General features: G+C 42.2%; 2 protein-coding genes across 2 annotated transcripts in view; both read right to left on the bottom strand.

Annotated features, from left to right (window-relative positions):
- Nucleotides 1-1,026: 1,026 nt before the first annotated feature.
- Nucleotides 1,027-4,642, bottom strand: zfp36l2 (ZFP36 like 2 zinc finger CCCH-type). The gene is made up of 2 exons (XM_084735536.1): nt 4,304-4,642; nt 1,027-4,151 (listed from the first exon to the last, which is right to left on the bottom strand). The coding sequence occupies exons 1-2, from the start codon at nt 4,391-4,393 to the stop codon at nt 2,976-2,978; spliced, it is 1,266 nt and encodes a 421-aa protein (XP_084591662.1). The 5' UTR covers nt 4,394-4,642; the 3' UTR covers nt 1,027-2,975.
- Nucleotides 4,643-8,256: 3,614 nt separating this feature from the next.
- The window catches only part of thada (THADA armadillo repeat containing), a 125,559-nt gene continuing 113,200 nt past the window's right edge, over nt 8,257-20,615 (bottom strand). The window contains exons 36-37 of the mRNA XM_084735408.1: nt 10,216-10,391; nt 8,257-9,010 (exon numbers count right to left, since the gene is read on the bottom strand). Of these exons, the coding sequence (XP_084591534.1) occupies nt 8,690-9,010; nt 10,216-10,391 (497 nt within the window). The 3' untranslated portion in view covers nt 8,257-8,689. The remainder of the gene's footprint in view (nt 9,011-10,215; nt 10,392-20,615) is intronic.

Below are 20,615 nucleotides of genomic sequence, written 5' to 3'. Positions count from 1 at the left end.
TGTGGTGCTCAGAGCACCAAAAAAATACATCTGAAAAAGTCAACAGCGATTTTTCTGTCCAAAAATAATGACTCAGAATAATCCACAGACCTGCTAGTGAGCAGTTTCATGTTTCGTACCACTTTAAACTACACTTCTATTGAAATAAAAACACAATTCTGGTTAAAAAAAAAATGTATTGTATTTGTGTATTTCTGAGGGATTTAATGCAGCAATTTGTGGAGATTTTATGTCCAGAAAAGAATAATGGTGTTTCTTAATCGGTCACACAGCAGCAGGGCAGATTAACAAGTAATCACGTGACATTTTTAATCAGTTACACGATAACTATTAATGCTCAACTATTATTAATGACCAATTCAAAGTGACAGAGGAGTTGCTGGGTTTGTGCAGTGATAAATAATGTATATAAAAATTTAAAAACACATTTTTCCTCCTCATCTGTAGTGCTGTTTATCAGTCTAGATAGATTTGGTGTGAGCTGCAGAGTCTTAGAGGGATGTCTGAAAGACTCGGCAGCAACGTCTCTTTCTAGAAATCATGACTCAGCGTGTGGATTATCTTGAGTAACTGAGAAAAGAAGTCAGAAATCTCTACAGCTCATATCTCCAAAACTCTGCAGCTCACACCAAAACAGTTTGATGGATAAACAGCTCCACAGGCCAGAGGACAAATATGCATGTTTGATTTAGGGGTGAACTGTCCCTTTTAAAGTTTGTCAAAAGTATCAAAGTAAACAATACCAACATTTCATGGTATCAGAAGAACCTAAACTTTTAAAAGTTTTTCTGTAGCAGCAGCAGTCTGCAGGTTGTTTTGTGTGTTTAGGACTTTTTTTCCTCTTTGTTGTGGCATGAAAGAGGTGTTGTATTAAAGTTTAAATTTCTTGTTGTGACATTAGTCCATTTAAGTATGACAAAAACATGTTAGTGATGGAAACAAGGAAGTTCATTTTCAGAAATATAGTGTTTTCTTGCAGTGTGAATCTTCATACTCAGAATAAGAAATCACAGCCTGACAGTCTGGAACTTTTTCAAAATGATTTTTATTGGGAGAACTACAAAAAATGTACAGTACAAAGTTAACAGTCTCACACTCAATTTGTAGTGAACTGACTCCCCCAAAAAATATTACAACTCTCGTTGTCTTTTTGTCCGTTTTTTGTTACATTCAAAAAGCTTTACTTCTGATAAAGTAGTCAAAAGTACATAGTGCGCATCCCCCTGTACCTACTATGTACAAACCAAACGTGTTCATCCTCTTCCCTCTCCAGCAAACTCAAGACTCAGACTAGATCTCAATATCAAAAAAACAAAAAAAAAGAAAGAAAAATCAAAATAATAAAGAGGAATGGGGATTTAGAAAGGTTACGGTTGTTTCTGTCAGAGTGTCTGAGTGGTAACAACCTTTAAAAAAAATAATAATCCAACACTACATTCAGTTCAACCTGTGTATAAAAGATGCCATGTAGGAAAAATACTTTATTTGGTTAATTTTAAGGCATGTCAAGATGGTGAACCCCATAGGCACTACACAATAATACTGGGGCACAAGGGATTGCTACATTCTTTAGCACGTGGCTGGAATCACAGTGTGACCTCGTGCAAACAGAGAGAAAAAAAATAATAATAAAAACAAAAAAAAAAAATACTTTTTGGTTAATTTATTGACTTGGGTTCTTTGTCACTGAAGTCTGATCTAGATCAACAAAAGAAGTACGGTTTGGACGGTCTGTACAACCACATTGTTTATACATTCTACAGAAAAAAAAACATCTAAATAGGGATCCTCAAAAAAAAAAGCCTTCTACAGCACTGACACACAACCTCAGGAGCAAACAGCAATCACGCAAACTTTTTTTTAATAAACGTAAACAAGGAAACAAAATTAATGAAATAAATATCACATACGTTCTCTTAAATTAAGATTTTTTTTACTCATTTACAATAAAAATAACCAAGTGAAGTTACAAAAAAAGGAGAAAAAAACAAAATATATATATTACTGTGAAAAGAACATACACTCCACTTTATGCAGATTAATAATGGCGATCATAATTTAAACATAAAAGAATATAGATCTATTGCTTCATCATACTTGATAAATACAGTATGGACACAAAATTACCAATGTAGCCTATACTTTTTTCACAAGATAATAAATAAGTTAAATAGTCCATAGCCAGTTATGCACAGCTATGTAAATCACTCAAAAACAGCTAAAAAAATATATATTCAACCATCAGCAGTGATTTCCCCAAACAAACCCAACTCAAGAGTGCTTTTTAACCAAGCAACACGCTAGACTAACCAAACGAACCACTGGGTGGCGCTGGGAGAAAAAAAAACAGATCTGGAATGGAAGTTGAAGCTTTCAGAGAGGAAAAAAAAAGAAATAACACACTTTGATAAAGAAAAAAAAAAGTTACTTTGAGTCAAGGCATATTCTTGGCAGGATGGGAGGAAATCTGAAAACCGCTTACAGTCTCTTCTTCTTGTCAAGTCATGTTACCCCACACGTCTAAATCCCAGGAAAAGTGTGGCTTGCCTGATAGAGCAAAAAAAAAACAAAAAAACAAAAGGGAGAGCGGGCTGCCGTGAGCCCTTGGGCAAGGCACTGATGGAATGCCTTCTGTTTGCTATCTAAAGTTTTAATACAGCTATATTACATACAAAAAAAGAGGAAAAAATACTAACTAATGCCAGGTCAAGGACACTTTAAACTGAAGCTTTATTGATCCCTGTGGGTGAAATTCTCTCCTCTTGCCCCCCTCCAGGAGGGTCAGAGCAGGGTCAGCACCCCTGGAGCTGCGAGGGATTCACTGTCTTGCTCAAAGGCACTTCGGCAGGGTGGTTTTTTTTTTTTTAAACCGGGATCCTCTGTTTGAAGGACAGTCTAGCTCTCTCCAACCACCCTGCCTGACCCGTCCATACATCCATCCATATAAGAAAAACAACAACAAAAAAAATAATAAATCAGTCATCAGAAATCGACAGCCTGCTGAAGATTGGCAACCGTCTTCCAGCGTCCAGACTCGGGGACTCGGAGCCGCTGAGGCTGCCGGAAGAGCTGAGGGACCCGCTCGCATAGCTCTCCCGGTCAGAGAGCGAGTCTGGCGGGCTGGGAGGAGGCTCGAACACCGGCGACTCGCTGAGGCGGCGGAGCGCCTGCAGGTGGCTCATGTTGTAGGCCGGAGGGGAGGGCGGGCACACGCCGCTCTGCAGGTTCCCGTAGTAGGCACCGGTGGAGTGGTTGTTGGCGTAGCCGCTGGGGGTGTGCACGGCCAGGGGAGCCAGTAAGGCTTTTAAGTCCTGTCCGGGGAAGGAGAAGGCACTGTTGATGCAGGAGTTGGGGGAGAGCACCTCCTCGTAGAAGCTGGAGGCGGAGGAGGAGGAGGCGGTGGTGGGCGGCGGAGGGGTCCGGGAAGTGGGGCTGTCGAGCAGGGGAGACTCGAGTCCGTGGTGGGTGGAGAAGCCGGAGAAGCTGAGGCTGTGGTGAAGCTTTGGTCTGTCCCTCTGGGTGTAGCCGAGCTGCTGCGGCGGCAGGACCTCCCTGTGGCCGTAGCCGCACCGGGCCTCCCCCGCCTGCACGTTGGCGTTGGCGGCCGGGGCGGGCCTTCGCTCGTCGGCGTTGTGGATAAAGTGACACCGGGGACCGTACGGGCAGAAGCCGATGGTGTGGAAGGTGCGGCACGGCTCCGTTTTGTACTTGGGGTGGCGGGACAAGCTCCTCAACTCGTGGTAGCCGTGAGCGAACTGACATTTCTCCCCGTACTTGCAGGACCCGTTCTCCTCGAAGGGCCGGCACAGCTCCGTCTTGTAGCGGGTGGAGTTGATCTGAGAGCCGGGCTTCTGCTGCAGCACGGCCCGCTCTCCGCTCTCGCTGTACGCGCGGTCGCGGAACTTGTTCTCCTTGTTCATGAGGGCCGTGGCGCTGCTGTTGCTGCTCGGCGTGTTCTCCTTCAGGCTGCCGTACGAGCCCATCGAGTACTTGTTGCCGTTGTTCATCGCCTCCACATTGCTGGTCGAGTTTCTGCGGAAAAATCCCGGCGTGAAGGAGCCGCCGGAGCCCGGAGTCGTGACCGGGGCGCCCACCGCCTTCTTGTCCAGAATGCTGTTGATGTGGAGGGCGTTCATGTTCATGCTTTTATCCTGTTGGAGGAGAGAAAAAAGACGCAGTTAGCACTAAAGTCAGGGATGTTTAAGACAACTTGTTGCAGCTGAACGCATGCCTCTAAAAGTTGAAGCGCGCATTCACCCTGAATGCAACGCGTAAAAATCCACATTTCTTGTCTAACATTTACCTTGTAAAGCATGTCCATGTCGTAGAAAGCAGACAAGACGGTCGCAGACATGTCTTTTCCCCAAGTTTGCTGCCGCGCTCCCTCTTTCATGGAGGACCGACCAGGATCCTTGAATGCGACGGGCGGTAGTTTGTGCCACGACTGGTTTTGGTTGTGGAAAAAAGTTGCTTTAAAAGTTTAATGTGCAGCTTTTTAAATCCGCAGAAGAAGAAGGAGGAGAGAAAAAAGGAGGGGGATAGGTTTGTATTGTTGAGTTGTAGATGTGTCTTTATGTCCTCCCCTCGTAGAAGCGCTGAACCAGAGTGCTTCACTGTGCGCTGCAGCCTTTTTGCATGGGTATAAATGCCTGACGGTGTTCAGGGAGGAGCGAAGAGAAACTCGCTGCAAAGTTTTGCAAGGAGCCGCCTCCTCCCCTCCTCCCCCGAAAAAAACCTTCCATTCACCGGTTGGCCGCCTATTCTTCAACACCACGCCTTGAAATCCAACCCCTCCACCCCCGCCCCCACCTCCTCCACCCTCCTCGGTCCTCACACCCCTCAAAACTTTTTTTTTTTCTCTTTTAATCACACAACCAATTTTGTGGAAGTTGGTTTTGCTTTTTGAGGTTGACTCTCGCTGAGAAAGAATGCGAGAACCATCAAGGGACGTCTGTGAGCGTGCAAGCTGCTCTCCAGCTCTCACACCTGGGTCCTCTAATGAACCTGGGTGCCCTACTCAACAGAAAAATATATAAATAAAATAAAAAGGGCACCGGCATGGTGAAAAATGTTAATCACAATAAAAACACACAGGGAACTATTTAACTATTTAAAGGCACATGGAGGCCAAATAATTTTCTAGTATGTAGGGAAGGCTGCATGGTACTTTAGGGCACTTTACTACATTTTGTCCACTGGAAGAGCACTTTAAAGGGAACTTTATCATGTTTTGTCTACTGGAAGGGCTCTTCAGAGGACACTTTACTATATTTTGTCCACTAAATGGACACTTCAGAGGGTACTTAACCACATTTTGTCCACTGGAAGGGTACTTCATAGGGTATTTTACCTTGTTTAGTCCACTAGAAGGGCAACCTTGAGGGCACTTTACCACGATTTGTCAACTGGAAGGACACTTTTAAGAGTACTGTACCATGTTTTCTCCACTTCAACCTTAGAGGGCACTTTATCACATTTAATCAGCCACAGGGGCATCCAAAAGTCCAAAAAGGGCTCTTTTGCATCTAACATGGGGGCACCTGGGGGGGGGTCGGTCCACCAGTGTCCATGGCTGATCCCCCCCCCCTAACCTCCCTTCACAAAGTCCCGGGGTTTGAGCCACCAGCGACCTACCGGTGACAAGGCCACCCCTCTCGCCTCTCTAGACCACCACACTTGGAAGCTGACACACGTATTTGTAATGGAAGGAAACTCTGCCTCTCCCTCTTTTCTCCCTGTGGACGGGGTGAGACCACAAGTATGAGCGGAGAGGAGTCCAGGCAGAGTGCAAGCACAATTTTTAGAATCCACTGGTTGCATAATCAACTTCCACAGCCTATTCCCGTCCACTACACATGGAAAAATAGACAAGTTAATGCCTGCTGCGCTCTCACATGACCCACTTTTCTAAAAAACTTCACCTTTCAGATCAGACATCTGTCACTTCTGCAGCTCAACATGTCGAGTCATTATGAACACAAACTGGATCAACTCTGGTTAAATCTTTTGCAGCCACTCTTCTAAGTTCCTCCCTGACTTGTTTTTCCCCAATCTCAGAGCCCAGACTGCAGGAATGTGGTTTTCATGTGGCGCAGCAGCAGAGCAACACTGCCCCCATGAGAGCAAAATGGGAACTGAACGAGAGAGTGCGAGGCGCCACCTGCTGGGCAGAGCCGGAGCAAGATTTTAAGATGCATTCAGGTCCATTTGGCTGCAATAATGTCACACTTTTAACAGAGAGGATGAAGCAGAGTCCCAGCCTGCATGTTTAGGGGTGTTTTGGTCTTTTCCACAGTCCCTCCTTTGTAGTCTTAGGAGTGCAGTGCGGTCGCAATAATCTGCCCCTGTGTCTCAGCATGATGTAACCCTCCCAGGATGGCAAGATTGTTCACATGAAAATGTCAAACTACTCCACTCTGCTCTGCTTTGCTCTGCTCTTGGAGTTATGTCAAGTTTAAAAAACCACAGTGGAAAGATTGCAGAGTTGGCAGCAGAGGATGGGGCTCTATATCAGGCAGATATTTTGGTCAGGAGGGTGTAAAAACTTTGTGCAACACACATATCACCAGAAATTGCCGGTTTCTGCGACACTGGTAACCATTAAGTCTTTTCCATACAGGCTCATAATTGAAAGAGCGGTTATAAAAATGATTTTTCTTTCTCTGACATGATTCTGTCTGAATGGTTTGGTTGGAGGAGAAGCAGGGAGGGAGGTAAAAAGAAAAAAAAAGGGAAAATAGCAACAGGCGAAAAACAAGTGACATAAGAGGTTGGAATCTACTACTACCAACCCTAAAATTAGGCTGAGGGCTGCCCCAGGACTATTTGCGCTTTGCAAGTTGTGATAAATAGTTTAATGTGAAGGACAGACACGGCGAGGCTCCTGAGAAATCCCTTGAACATGTCCTCGTCCGCAGAAACCGCGCTCCCATCACACGGCTCTGTTTTTATTGGGGGATGTTGAGCTGTTCCAAAACATTACGTCAGTTTTACTGTAACAGGGAACATGGCTACCAGGGTCCAGCTGTATGAGAGGGCAGCATGAACACACACACACACACACACTCATATTCTTACACATGCACACACACAGAGGACAGTAGCCCATTGTGCCGTCCTAATTACATAACCAGGAAAAGTAGAGGGAAGCATAAAAACACAGTCCAATGGGAAGAATCCTGCAGCAAATTAAATATCACAGGAAAATAACACCTCGTATAAACATACAGTAGAAGTCAGAGCGTACACTGAAATACAACTTTGGTGACGTGTCAGAGAAAACACTCTTTCACAATCCCATGCCTCGGCCATAAAGCTCGGCCGCCGCACAATCGCACCATTGAAGTTGGAGCTTGAAGCTTTAGGCGCTGAGTTGTTTTGTTCCAACCTTAAATCCCTGCTGGACGTGGAGAAAGCAGAACAGGCCGCGCGCTCAATACTGACACTGTTGAAGTCTGTCGTGTGACACATTCCCACTGATAAGGGAACACTGCATCGAGTGTTGTTTTGCACAAGCTCGGGATGAATTATTGTTATGGCTTCACACACATATTGTCTATTTTTATTAGACATTCAACTTTATGATTCCCCCCCTTTTTTTTAGGGAAAACAGAACATTGGAATCAAAAACACGTCAATTTTTAGACATTTAATTAAAAAGACATGAAGGAACATCATAAAAATTAAAACATCTTGTAGTGATTGAGGAACACATTTGTAAGACAAAGTCAGAGTAAAAAAAAAATCCTGTTTCCTTCATTCCCTTGATTTAATAATAAAAAGTCAGTCTTTTGTCTCATGCGTTGGTTCACTGAAATTTATCTGGTAACTTTTCCTTTATTTAAATTAAAAATTTAAAACTATAGTTCAGGTTGTTTGAAGTGTGTTTGTATAAAGTACTTATCTATGGTCAGTGTATTTACCTGCAGTCAGTTTTGACCCAGTTTGGAGACGCAGCAGTAGAACCGCTGTACGCCAACTATTCTGATAATCAATTAATCAGTTTGAGCATTTTTTAATAAAAAAAGTCTGATTCTCTCTGTTGTAGATAATTTACTGTGTCAAAAATATGTTTTGTTGCTGACCGTGTCCACAGCAGTACGCTGCTTCGCTTCTGCATCAACCTCCGTCTGCTGTAAGTACATCATACATCCTCTCTTCAAAAGATCCGAACCATCCCACTTTACTATAAGACTACACTTATTAATGACTTATACATGTTTATAATTAGGTTGTAAACACTTAATAAATATTAATCAACAAGTTATAACAGTTTTCAGACACTGATGTTGGCTCACTATTTGACAAGATCCAGTTACTGTTTGCTATAGTAAGTAATGAATTAGTCTACAAACTAATCTTACTAATAAGTTAATAACATGTATAATTGATAAAAGGAACATTATCGTAAAGTGTCAAACAGTGCAGCTGAAAATTAAACAGAAAACAATATTGTATTACATGTGATGAAGCTGACGGGTATAAATGCTGCTGATGGAGACGACAAAGTAAGCACTGTTGTTCTTTTTATCTTGTGTTTGAACAACTTATTAATGATTTATAAAGTGTTTATAACTTAATTAATAACCTAATTATAAATCACATATGAGGATAGTCTTATTATAAAGAGGTACAATTAATTTTCCCTAAAATTAAATATTTGTTTCTATTAGATCCAAACATCTCTTTTCTACCTCAGCTTCTCCAGCACCTCCAGAGCCAGAGTGGCCCTCTGGAGCCGCAGCACCAGCCGGGCGTGCTCCATGGTGCAGGAGAACTGGGGCAGGGCAGGGAGGGAGTCCAGGGCCTGCTGGGAGCTCAGGGCCTCGGCCTGAGCCTGAGCCGACAGCGTCTGGATCTGATGGACCCGGTCCGGCTCGGTGACTCCTGCACCCCGCTGCTTGAAGTTCAGGATGAGCGAGTCGAGGTGTCTGTGGAGCAGCTTCACCCACTGGACCGGCTCCGCCCACAGGTTCAAATCCCCCTTCTCAAACAGGAACTCCTCCTCATCCTGGTCACAGGCAAAACAGGAGAGAATTTACTGGATGTTGTTTTTGTAAGATTTTGAACAAGCTATAAACACAAGACATTATATAATTATTGAGCTGATCTGATGAACGTGTTAACAAACAGTTGCACATTCAGAGTTGGATTTCTGGCCACCTGACAAACTTGAGTTCAACCTTCACCCTCCTTTTAGCTCAGTTTCCACCAACTTTTGAGGGAAACATCTGACTTTATAGCTGCCAAATGCTCCACTGTGTTCATCAGCTAGTCACTAACTTTGCAAGGGTGAAACAAAACAGAAGATTTTGGGCCATAAAATCAAAACAATGAGCTCAAAAATGCTTAAGTGCATCGTAGAACTGCAGAATTTGGTGATAATTCTCTGTGGGTTTTTCACACTTTGCATTAGTACAGACATGCTGACGAGTGCAGTTTTATGAAAACAGCATGTAACGTTTCACAGCTGAAGATATTTAGGAGCCACGGTCGAGCACATTTTACAGTTACTCTGCTCAGAGTTCTGCCTGACTGTTCAACACAGAGGCTTCAAAGTGTTCAGCAGAGAGAAACGACCAGCTAAAGCAGGAACCAAAACTAAACAGGTAGTTAAACAGTGTGTGGTTGGAGAGCAGAGGCCTTGTTGACTTACAGAACTCAGCTGTTTTGACTGTTTTACTGTGAGCAGAACAAAACAGGAGCAACAAGGAAAATAAACTGTGGTGTTATCTGTCTCTGAGATTCCACACTTCACACAATCACAGCATTAACAGACCGATGTTTTATTATAAACATCAGTCATAATAAAATGCTTTAAAAATGTTGTTCCTTCTGCTCAACTGTATGTATTAAACATTTAAATGAAATGTAGTTAATGTTGTGAACGTGCTGAACTGAACATATCAGTTTGCAATCGATGAACGTAGGGACGGGGACTGAACGGTGACACGCACATAGCAAAGAGAATAAAGTGCAGACTGAAATGGCCTTCCTGTGGTCGGTTCTTGAGGCCAGCGTTCTGTTTGTTCCACCCCTGCAGTTCATGAACGACCCCTGTTGCACCCGCAGAAAATGTTTACATGTCATCAGTTTCACTTGATGGAAGCACATGTGGTCTACAGATATCTCACCACAGTGGAATAATATTAATATGTTTCTGTTCCAAGGACACGAAGACAAAGTGCTGGACGCTCCGAGGTGACAGATTCTCACCAGACTGGAGGCTTCGTCTGCCACGGCCTCATCGTCGCCCTCTTCCTCTCCCAGCAGCCACTCTGTCAGAGCGAGGACGCCCGCTGGAACCCGCGCCCACGCCTCAAACAGCCGACAGAGGAGTCCCACGCCCGAGTCCAGGGCCACCGGAGGACACACGGAGACACCTGCCACATCTGAGGACAGAGGAGACCACACGTTTATACAGTCTGTAAACAGTGATTTACATTTAAGACATGAAACACTCAAAGATCACAGACAGATTTGGTTTCTTATCCGCACGCCTTCACTGCAGATGTCATTAGGTGACTGTGTCAGCTGAGCAGGAGGTGAACTGCTCTCATGTTCAAGCTCATAATGAGGTAAGAGGTCAGAAACACAGCCGAGGAAATCTCAAGATTAACACAAATGTTTTCTGAGAAGAAGATGATGCAGGACTGGACTTCACCAGCTGTTTGTTAGACTTAAAGTCGTTTGTTTTAATCATTTTAATCTTTTATTCCTTTTATTTGTGTTTATTTATGTTGACATTAAGTGACATCATCTTATTAAATATTCTGTCTTCATTTATATTGACTGGTCAGCATCATGTGATGTTGTCTCTGCATTCTTATCCCTTTATTTATTCTTATTGACATGATTTTATTTCTGTTTATTCTTACATGTTTGCCTGTTTTTCTGTTCTGACTTGCTTCCTTTGTTTTGGCTTTCTGTTGTCACATTGCCTCCTGGGTATCCTGACCTTTTGCTTCGTCTCAGAATAAATTCTAAACATTTCTTCTTATCATTATTATTAGTAGAGGTTCTCAGTAAGAACTGTCTCACTGCTAACTTCAAACTGGTGATTTTGTAAATGAGGTTTCATCACTTTAACTTAAGAAATGTCTTAGCCAGTAAAGACAGTACCACTTTACAGTAAAGGTATAATTGTCACATACTTACATGATACTAAACTAATGCATGAGTCATGATGACTCAGTTCATGAATTAATTCAGGATGTATCATGATTTCCACCATTGATAAATTATCAAGTCACTCTGATGATCTTCACAATTAATCATCAGTTTATCTTAATTCACTTCATTCACTACTTAATAAATTAACTGATGTGTGAGTAAATTACCTGGATTCCAGCTACGTTAAACTTTATTTCATTTTTCTCTGAAAGCAGAACAGTAACTGTTTTCAGAGATATAAGAAGCTCATTTTGGTCTCAAATGAGAACATTTACATAATAAAAATAAATACAGTTACATAAATTCACTTTTAGGCATTTCAAATCCAGCTAACTTGATCACGTATCATTGCATGTATGAAGTAACTAAATTAACTTTCCTCAGCTGATGATCTATAAAGTGAAACTAAACTGATCATTTGTTAATGATGAGCAACAAGAACTCAAGACACATTCTGCATTAAATTATGAGTCAAGCATGAGTTAAGCATTTCTTCAGTATTTGATGATTGTGTTCTTACTGTAAATTGTTACTGTAAAGACTTTAGTGTGAATCAGCTGTGAGGAAACATCTGTGTCACTGTGATGTTTTCATCCTGACTGTCGAAGTCCGAGGCATGATTTGTTTTTTAGAATGAATGTTTAATATCTGTTCTACTCTTATGATGTTATCTAATGTTATTGGTGTAATATTAAAGGTTTATTTTTTCAAGTGTAACATGTTGTCAGTTTATATCATTATTAAAATCAAGTATCATGTCAGAGGTGTTGAGCTGTGGTTAGTTTAGTCAGTCAGTCAGTCAGACAGGCATTTTACCTGCATACTGAGTGTAACTAGTAAAAACTAGTCTGTGCTTTAAGTTAAGCAACATGTATTAACAGACATCTTACAGAATGACTAGGCTGCGTTCAGAGCTGCAACAATCAATCGATTATGATTCAGTTTTTAAATTAATTTTAAATTTTCTGATAATAAATTAATTGCTTTGAGTACTTTTTAAGGGGAAAAAGGTTCAAATTCTCTGACAGTAAACTGAATATCTTTGGGTTGTGGACAAAATGAGACATTGGAGGACGTCATCTTGGGCTTTGGGAAACACTGACTGACGTTTTCCAACATTTTCTGACAAATTTTGGACAAAACAACCAAAATATTAATCGAGAAAATAATCGACAGATTAATCTAAAATGAATGTAATTGTTTGCTGCAGCCCTAGCTGGTTTTGACGGTAAGCTAAATTATACCTGACAGTTACTGAGTGTAAATAATCAAAAAGTCCGACTAAATCTCAAAACTGAAATAAACAATTTAAATGAAGTCTGTGTGCCGTGAGTCCAAACACAGAGGGAGGAAACCTCTTCAGGCTGCAGGATTATCAAACAAGAAATAAATATTCCAGGTTCCATATTTGATGTAAACAATTTTCTGCCTTCACCTGATTTTCTTGTTTCCTGTGTGTGTGTGTGTGTGTGTGTGTGTGTGTGTGTGTGTGTGTGTGTGTGTGTGTGTGTGTGTGTGTGTGTAAATGTTGGTGCTTGTGGAGTCACGACATTTGAATGATGCACGGTTGAGAGTTTGTTCCAAACTTAGTGTGTGTGTGTGTGTGTGTGTGTGTGTGTGTGTGTGTGTGTGTGTGTGTCCTCTCCGGGCTTGGAAGGCCTGCTGGGAAACAAAACTATAACTCATATAACCAACCACCATCAGGGTGTGTGTGAGTGGATTCAAAACTATTTTGCACGTTGCACCAATATGCAGTGCAAACACTGCTCCTAACTTCCTGTTTACGTGTTAATGATGGATTTCCTACATATGTGAATAGTTTTTTTTAAACATGTAGTGGCTGCCAGTAATCACACATTTAAAATAAATTCAGTTTTTCTTCTACAAGGCGCCCTGTGTTGCCTCCACTCACTCATTCAGAGGCAGGCCGACTCACACACACACTTCAAACAGAGAAAACACAACGTATGACTTCATTTAACGACTCCAGTTGTCCACGCAGCAACTATCTGACACAGAGGTTGTGTGTCTGCGAGTGTGTGAGAGTGTTGTTCTCCCACCTTGACCATCCTCGCCACAGCTGACACCCAGATAACACCAGAGACTTCAAAAGGCTTTCAGAGCCACTAGCCAAAACACTACCACTATGGGAAGAGAGGAGGGGAGGGGAGGGTGGAGGTATATGGACCCCCATCGGCACACATACAGTATAAAACACACACATGCACACGCACTCAGAGTTTGGGAACCCAGATTGTTTTTCGTCTTCAGAGAGGAGGCGTAAAATCGGAGCAGAGCCTGCAGTCTGAGCGGAGAGGGAGAGCCGCTCTGTGAACATTAGAGGCTGCTGATTGTACTGTATTAGAGGAGATTTAAGAGTTTAGGAGCTTGAGTGACAAATTCCTTTCTTTAGCAAGAAGCCGCCTCTCTCTGGGACAGCTCTGCCTCTGATGTCAAGCCTTTACAGCCCCCACAATAAGAACATAATAGGAAATTTTAGCTGCATTCAATTTATCTACTTTTCTACGGAGGTTTCACACATCGCTTAACGTGATTTCCCTCCTCGAGCTCCTGGCGCAAAACGCTGCTTTTCTCAAGGGGATTGTCTTTCACGCTGTTACTGGTATGGGTGTGTGAGTGTGCGCGTGTGTGTGTGTGTGTGTGTGTGTGTGTGTGTGTGTGTGGGCATGAGTTTAGTCCTAAGAAGGTATTGTTTGCGTTGGAAGACTGTGTGAGTTTATGTCAGACAATCTTGTCTCCGCAAATGACAATATCAGTGCCAGTTGGTAAATGAATGGGTGAGGCTGTGTGTGTGTGTGTGTGTGTGTGTGTGTGTGTGTAGTTGGCATCCACTGGCACACACTCCATCCACTGGCACTCCTGTAGTACATTTGAGCTGGGCAGGGCAGGAGTGTGAGGGAAAAACTTAACCTTGTGCCACTTGTGGAAACAGTATAACAGTTGTGCCATTCTGAGCTTCTCAAAGTTTCTTTTTTCTAAACTGAGCTCAGATCTTTGGTGCCTTCTTATAGAGACTTGACCACATTTAGAAAATGCTTTATATGTAAATCTGTGGGAACCATAACAAGCCCTCCACCATGCACACATTATCATATTTGCTGAGGAACGCTGCCAGCTAATAACTGACCTCAGGGGCAGATCCCAGAGGGGACGGAGGGGATGTTACTGAGTAAATGACGTGCTGACTGAGCCTGCAGATCAAACTGAATCAGAAAAGAGTCTTAGTGATGCTGTAACTTAAGTTTTTACTGTGAAAAAATGTGTCCCTACCATGAAGCAACTACCTTCAGAGTGGAGTTTGGTTTAACAGCCTGTCCACTTGAAGGACCACCAGGATCAGAGGGTATTTTAAGGTTAATAATTCAGATTAATTGAACGGATGGATGTTCTAATATTAAACCTTGTGAACAGAGTAAAGTAATTTAATACTCAATAAGTAATAAGTAATTAAATCTGCATCAGAATTTCACTACTGCCTCTCCTTAGGTTGAAGATATACTTGCTGTGTGACCATGCGTTCGTGTAGACAACAGGCTGCGTAGTGAAGCGAACCGTTCACGACGCGGCCGCTCGTATACGTGTGTTACTGTAAAACACCACTATCACTATCGGTCGTGTGTGTATTGCATCTTGTGGACGTGGAGCGTTAATTTCTGAGGACGTGCACAACCGACACTTCAAATGGACGCAGGATATGCGAGGCAGACGTCATGCGTACGTGAACGTGAAGTTAAAAGCAAGTATATCTCTACCCTTAAGGTGTGAGGAGATCTGTGGACACAACGTCAACAAATCAACTTATAGTTACAGATTTGCTGCGCCCCAGTCTTGTACCATGTGCTGATTCATAGCAGGTTTTGACAATACAGTATAACAGTGACTTTACAGTATAATACTGATGTTTAGCAGGTAAAATGTTCACCATCTCAGGCTACGCCTCCACACTAATAATGCACAACTCCTGCAACTTTTGGACAGGTGTTTGTACGTCTGAATGTGTCACACAGTGGAACTTCAGTGCTTATAAACTATCAATAACAGTGCAATAAATAACAACAATATCGTCTGTCTGCATTTAACTGTTAGCTGGTTTTTGAACACGGAGGTTCTGCTCTCTGCTGCGGCCTCATTGTGTCTCATCAACAGTCGTGTCATTAAAGTCAGTGAATTAAATTAAGAGAGTGAAGAGACCATCGCTGTTCAGTAAATCCTCACTGAGCCTCTGCAGCTGGGGGGGTGTCAGATGTCCCATTGAGCGGAGGAGGAGGAGGGGGAGGAGGGGGAGGACAGGGTGTGGGTGGGGGGCTTTCGGCGGGCTGTCAGGACAGTGAAACGGGAGAAAAGACTTCCCGCCCCGCGCTCCTCCACTTGCTGGTGTCGTCATGTTCACTGTATTGGGAATTAATTCCTCTGCTCATCCACCCACATCTTTAACTTCAACCACGACCCCACCCCCCACCCCCCACCTGGGGGCCGACGGACCCTCGCACAGGGTCCCTCAGCTACACCGGCTCTGTCCCACAGTCACGTCTTTATTCCATACAGCCTGGACAAAGACCGTCTGTCCATCAGTGAGCTGAAACTGACAGTTGAGAAAGACAAGATCTTCAGATCTGGCGACAGCGAAACACTCAGAGAAACAGTTTCTCCCTCACAGGGAGCGCGAGCTGCAGACGCTACAGTGGAGCCGAGACATCAGGAAGCATAGGTGCGAGATAGAGAGAGAGGTGTGAAATAAAAACACACACTTTACAACCCTGACTTCCTCTAGAGGCTGATGAGAAACAGTGAGTGTGGCGCCTGAGAGCAAAAACAACAACAACAACATCGACAGGAAACACTGGCTTGAATAATAATAATAAGAGCACAGAACATGGTGAGAGTTGAGCATTAACATGGAAATAATGCTGTGAGGATATCCTGGCAGTCTGAGCTCAGTGTGGGAGCATCTGTGATGACAGAGTCAGTGGTTTGTTCACATACAAATGAATGGCTGCCTCAACAGGGAGCCGACGGAGGCTCCTCTCTGTCTCTGTCATGGAAACGTTTTACCTCAAGTCAGCAACGAGCACCAGCGCCTGACATATCCTGACCTTCACCCCCCAGTCTGTCCTTTTATTGGTTTTAGTTCCTACCTCATTTTAGTGGATTTGATACTGATATTGATTCAGTTTGGGATATTTCAATTAAAATATCAATTTTGCTTGGATAATATGAAAGAGATTCTCAGAGAACTAAAGCTGTAAATTGTACAAGAAACCTTCTGATCTGGTGCATTATTAAAAATATTAATGTTTACATTAAGAATTGACCACAACGCAGTTACAGTAACAGTGTTTCCACTACGACTGCCCCCCTCGAACAAAGCAAAATAATTTATTTTAATTTATGATTTTTTTGTTTTTAGACATTTTTATTCAGAGATTTTTAATTTGAAAATTTGAAAACTGCAGGCTGTACCACACATCCTCAGGAGAAAAGACGTATATTAACAGATCGATTTTGAAGATTGAATTGATATTGGACCGTGTAAAGAAAAATTGATTCAGATCAATTAATCAATATTTTTTAACCCAGCCCAAAGTTCGAGTGGTAAAATTTGCACTTAATCCACATTAATCCTGAACTGGAACTCTCCTGGGACGCTCCTTCAGATCCACAGAGGAAATAGTTTGAATATTTTCACCGAGTCGTCCTCCTCATGACGAGTAAACTGGGAGGAGTGCTCCTTTAAAAGTAATGTCCTATTGTCATTCAGACGCAGGTCTCTGTTATGTAAATAACCCTCATGGCTTCGTTTAGACATGACAGGACATTTACAGAGAGACAGCATGCTTGCACGATGGCCTTATTTAGCATCTGGTTTGTGAGAGGGATAATAGCTTGATGGTCAACACAGAGCGTCACCTAACACTAACCCTTACATACATATTTTTCCTCTGGCCTGTGGTGCCATTTATCCATGTAGTCAGTTTTGGTCTGAGTTGCAGAGGTTTGGAGATATCTGCTTAAGAGAGGTCTGTCATCTCTCAAATATGATGGAACTAAATGGCACTCGGCTTGTGGTGCTCAAAGTGCCAAAAAAAAAAAAAAAAAAAATTGAAAAACACAGCAACGTGTCTTTCCAGAAATCAGGACCCGCTTATTGAAGATAATCCACAGACCATCATGTGAGCTGTTTCATGCAGGAACTACTTTCTTTCTGCAGTAGAATTTTCCAGAATGTTTTTCTTTCCATTACAAAGACAGAAGTTCCTATGTGACACTAGGGATGTGCACAATTAGTCGATTCTGCAATTAAATGTCGCCACCCTCCAAAAATACTAGACTGTTAAACTATTTATCAATATTTTATTCATGTACAATGCCAGTTAACTGTTTCTTCTAAGGTTTTACTATGTCTACTCAGGGCTGCAGCCCCGGCAGACAGTATCCATCCTCTCTGATCTCTGATGTCTGGCCTGGATGTTGTTATCAGTGAAGTGAGACAGATGACAGCTTGTAAAAGCAGCACAATTTGTCAGCATTTGATGTAGAAAATGAAAATAAAGTTGAATGCAGGCTGTGACAGAATAAACTGCCATATAATCACTTGACTGGAGCAATGAATAACGGGCACAAATATTAACCCGCCGGCAGAGCATGCTGCTGCTGCTGCTGCTGCTGCTGCTAACGTTAGCACCAGGTAAACAATGTTGTTTACCTGCAGACTCTGTGATCCTGTTCAGTCTGAAAAATTGAAGCATTTAGTGAGTTGTTGTCATGTTTTGCAGGCTAATATGTAAAGTTCAAGTATAGTGCAAAGTTTTTCAACGGCACTTAAAATATGATTTGGCTCTGGTAGGAAGTGACTAACAGCTTCAAATGACTCTTAATACAAGCTGTGTTTTTTTCATACAATGATTAACAACATCAACTAATAAATTGGGCTCAATATTAACTGTTTTCATACTGCAGAGAAACTGATCACAACAAACTCTATGGATTATCTTGCGTGAGCAAATGATTTTTGGAAAGCGACTGCTGTCGAGTTTTCCAAATGTAATTTGTGCCATTTAGTCCAATCATACTGGAGAGAAGGCAGACATCTTTACGGCCAATATCTCAGAGACTCGGCAACTCACACCAAAATCATCTGGATCCTTGATTCTTAAATTGTGGTAAAAGTGTCACTGGTGGTACGGAGCTCCTTTCTGGTGGTAAACAGAGGAATGTCAGAAATATTTATTTAAAAGTGTAATAAATTAATCTAAAAACATAAAATACATAAAATATGATATCACATAAGATAGTAAGAGGAGGTAAAATGAAGAGACTGAAAATTTAACAAAATATTAAATTATGTGCTCACACTGTTTTGTGGCTTCAAAATAATCAATAAATATTATATATATATATTAATATATATTAATAAATTAATAAAGGAACAGTCTGAATTATTTGAAGTCTGATTATTTGCCAGAATCTTGAACTTTCACTTTAAATTATGAGAACTTTCCACCAATCTGTACATTTTAAGTCTCCTGTCCTTCTTTCTGATTTATCCTCAGAAACCACAGTCGTGGCCTCACACACTCACATGCTGACATGTCCATGTTTTCCAGGTCATTCTCAGTGAACCGTTATCGCCCAGCTCGTCTGGACTAACCTACTTTGCTTACTGTAAATGTCCGTACAGAATATACCATTCCTGTGTCCTTTCCCCCAGTTCATTCATTTACAGTGGATGACGCAGGTGAATGGACGTGGACGACCCGACAGCGCTGAAGGACACTCATTAAACAGACCTCGTCCTAGTTTAGCACACAACTCGCTCGACCGTTAAACCTGGTTTTGTTAGTTTGCGCCGGATGAATCGCTGAACAAGGACAAGAAAAGTGTTGCTGCCTCTAGAATAATTACTCGACTTTAGATTTGCAGCTGTAACCTTTACTTTAGGAAGAAATGAGCTGTTATTTCACCCTCCAGTGAGAACACACAAACAGAAATGGTGTTTCTGCTGCTTTCGCCATCTTTGACTGAAAAAAGCAGCGTGGGGAATGAGATTTTAATGATTCGGTGGGTGGTGTGAAATAAAGTCACATGTCTGCAGTAATGACTGGTGTCTGCAGGCTGTGTTGAAGTGAGCGTACACTGTGTTCACTGCAGTCTACAGCAGTGGCCTGTGACACTTGTGATTGTTGATTGTGATGTGTTTTGAAGATAAAATGGGAGTGCAGATTATCTCAGTGTGGCTGTTTCACAATCGAACTGTGTGGAACTGACTTGGCCTCATTATGCATCCTCTGTTATTGTGAAACGGAGCTAATCAGACCCAGATCTGACAGAAGTTTCAAACTGCTTGAGTGTTCGGTTTAACACTTGTGGAGTCATCAGGATAGTTCACGTACAGTGTATGTCTGGGACAAATTCACTGCATCAGAGCTGTGATGATAACCACAACACCGCAGACATACACCTTGTTACGTAAATGTGGCGGCAGTATCAATATGTTATGACGTCTCATCTATGAGAAGACGCTGCTTCCTTCTGCGCCACAATACAACAGGCAGGTATACGTACAAAAAAAAACAGGTAATGTCGTGTCCTCCCGTCTCATCGAATTAATGTTTTGTACACTAACATTTTTTAATAATATGGCAGATCCTAATGCCACTCTTCCATCATATACTCTGATCTTAATTATTGCATGTTTTAATGAGGTTGCCTACCTGATTGAAAACATGTAGTGAATTATTACAAAGGAGAATTAAGCTTCTTGTGTGTTTTAGTCCATACAGTCTGTAAATGTCTAATAATATTAAAAACCATGTCTATACCTGACTGATCAGAACTTTTATCATCAATCATATGATTTAAGGCTTCTGACATTTGCTTGTATAACAGATAAATGGCAAAAAATACAAAAGTGTTCTAAAATTATTTTTAATATTAATATTATTTTAAATTTGAAGTTTATATTTTAGAAAACAAAATGGGGGGCACAGTCGGGAAACACACATATTTATTTTCCCTGCTCTCTCTTCTTCTTTCCAGACCTGTAAAACACTAAAATCAAATTCCTTAATTTTCCAAACTGTGTAGGAACCCTGATGTGTAAATAATAAATAATGTGAAACAGTCTTGTCTTCCCAATCAGAATTCTAATCAATGCCCTCTTACACACTGACGTCCGAATCAAATCCCCGTGTGCTCTATATATAAAGTGATCCCTCTGTTCCTGCCCTGAGCCCGTCACAGTGCTGGAGGTCCAGTGAGGGTGAGCGGAGTTTGATTTCAGACCCAATTAGTCTGGAGGTATTTGGGTGGTGGTGGTGGTGGTGGCGATGCTGGTGGGTGGGGGGTGGGGGTGTCGGAGGGTGGGATTGGGTTAAATTAGATTTGCTCTTCCTGTCCGGGACAATGGCTCCACTGTGGTTCAC

Source organism: Lutjanus erythropterus, chromosome 14 (genome assembly GCF_056507025.1).
Source record: "Lutjanus erythropterus isolate fLutEry1 chromosome 14, fLutEry1.hap2, whole genome shotgun sequence".
Classification (NCBI taxonomy): Eukaryota; Metazoa; Chordata; class Actinopteri; order Lutjaniformes; family Lutjanidae; genus Lutjanus; species Lutjanus erythropterus.
This window is presented reverse-complemented; position numbering and strand designations above follow the sequence as displayed.

Coding starts and splice junctions, on each gene's coding strand:
- zfp36l2 (XM_084735536.1), bottom strand. CDS start 4,393: ATGAAAGAGGGAGCGCGGCAGCAAACTTGGGGAAAAGACATGTCTGCG. Junction 4,152..4,303: donor ACATGGACATGCTTTACAAG/GTAAATGTTAGA, acceptor CTCCTCCAACAG/GATAAAAGCATGAACATGAA.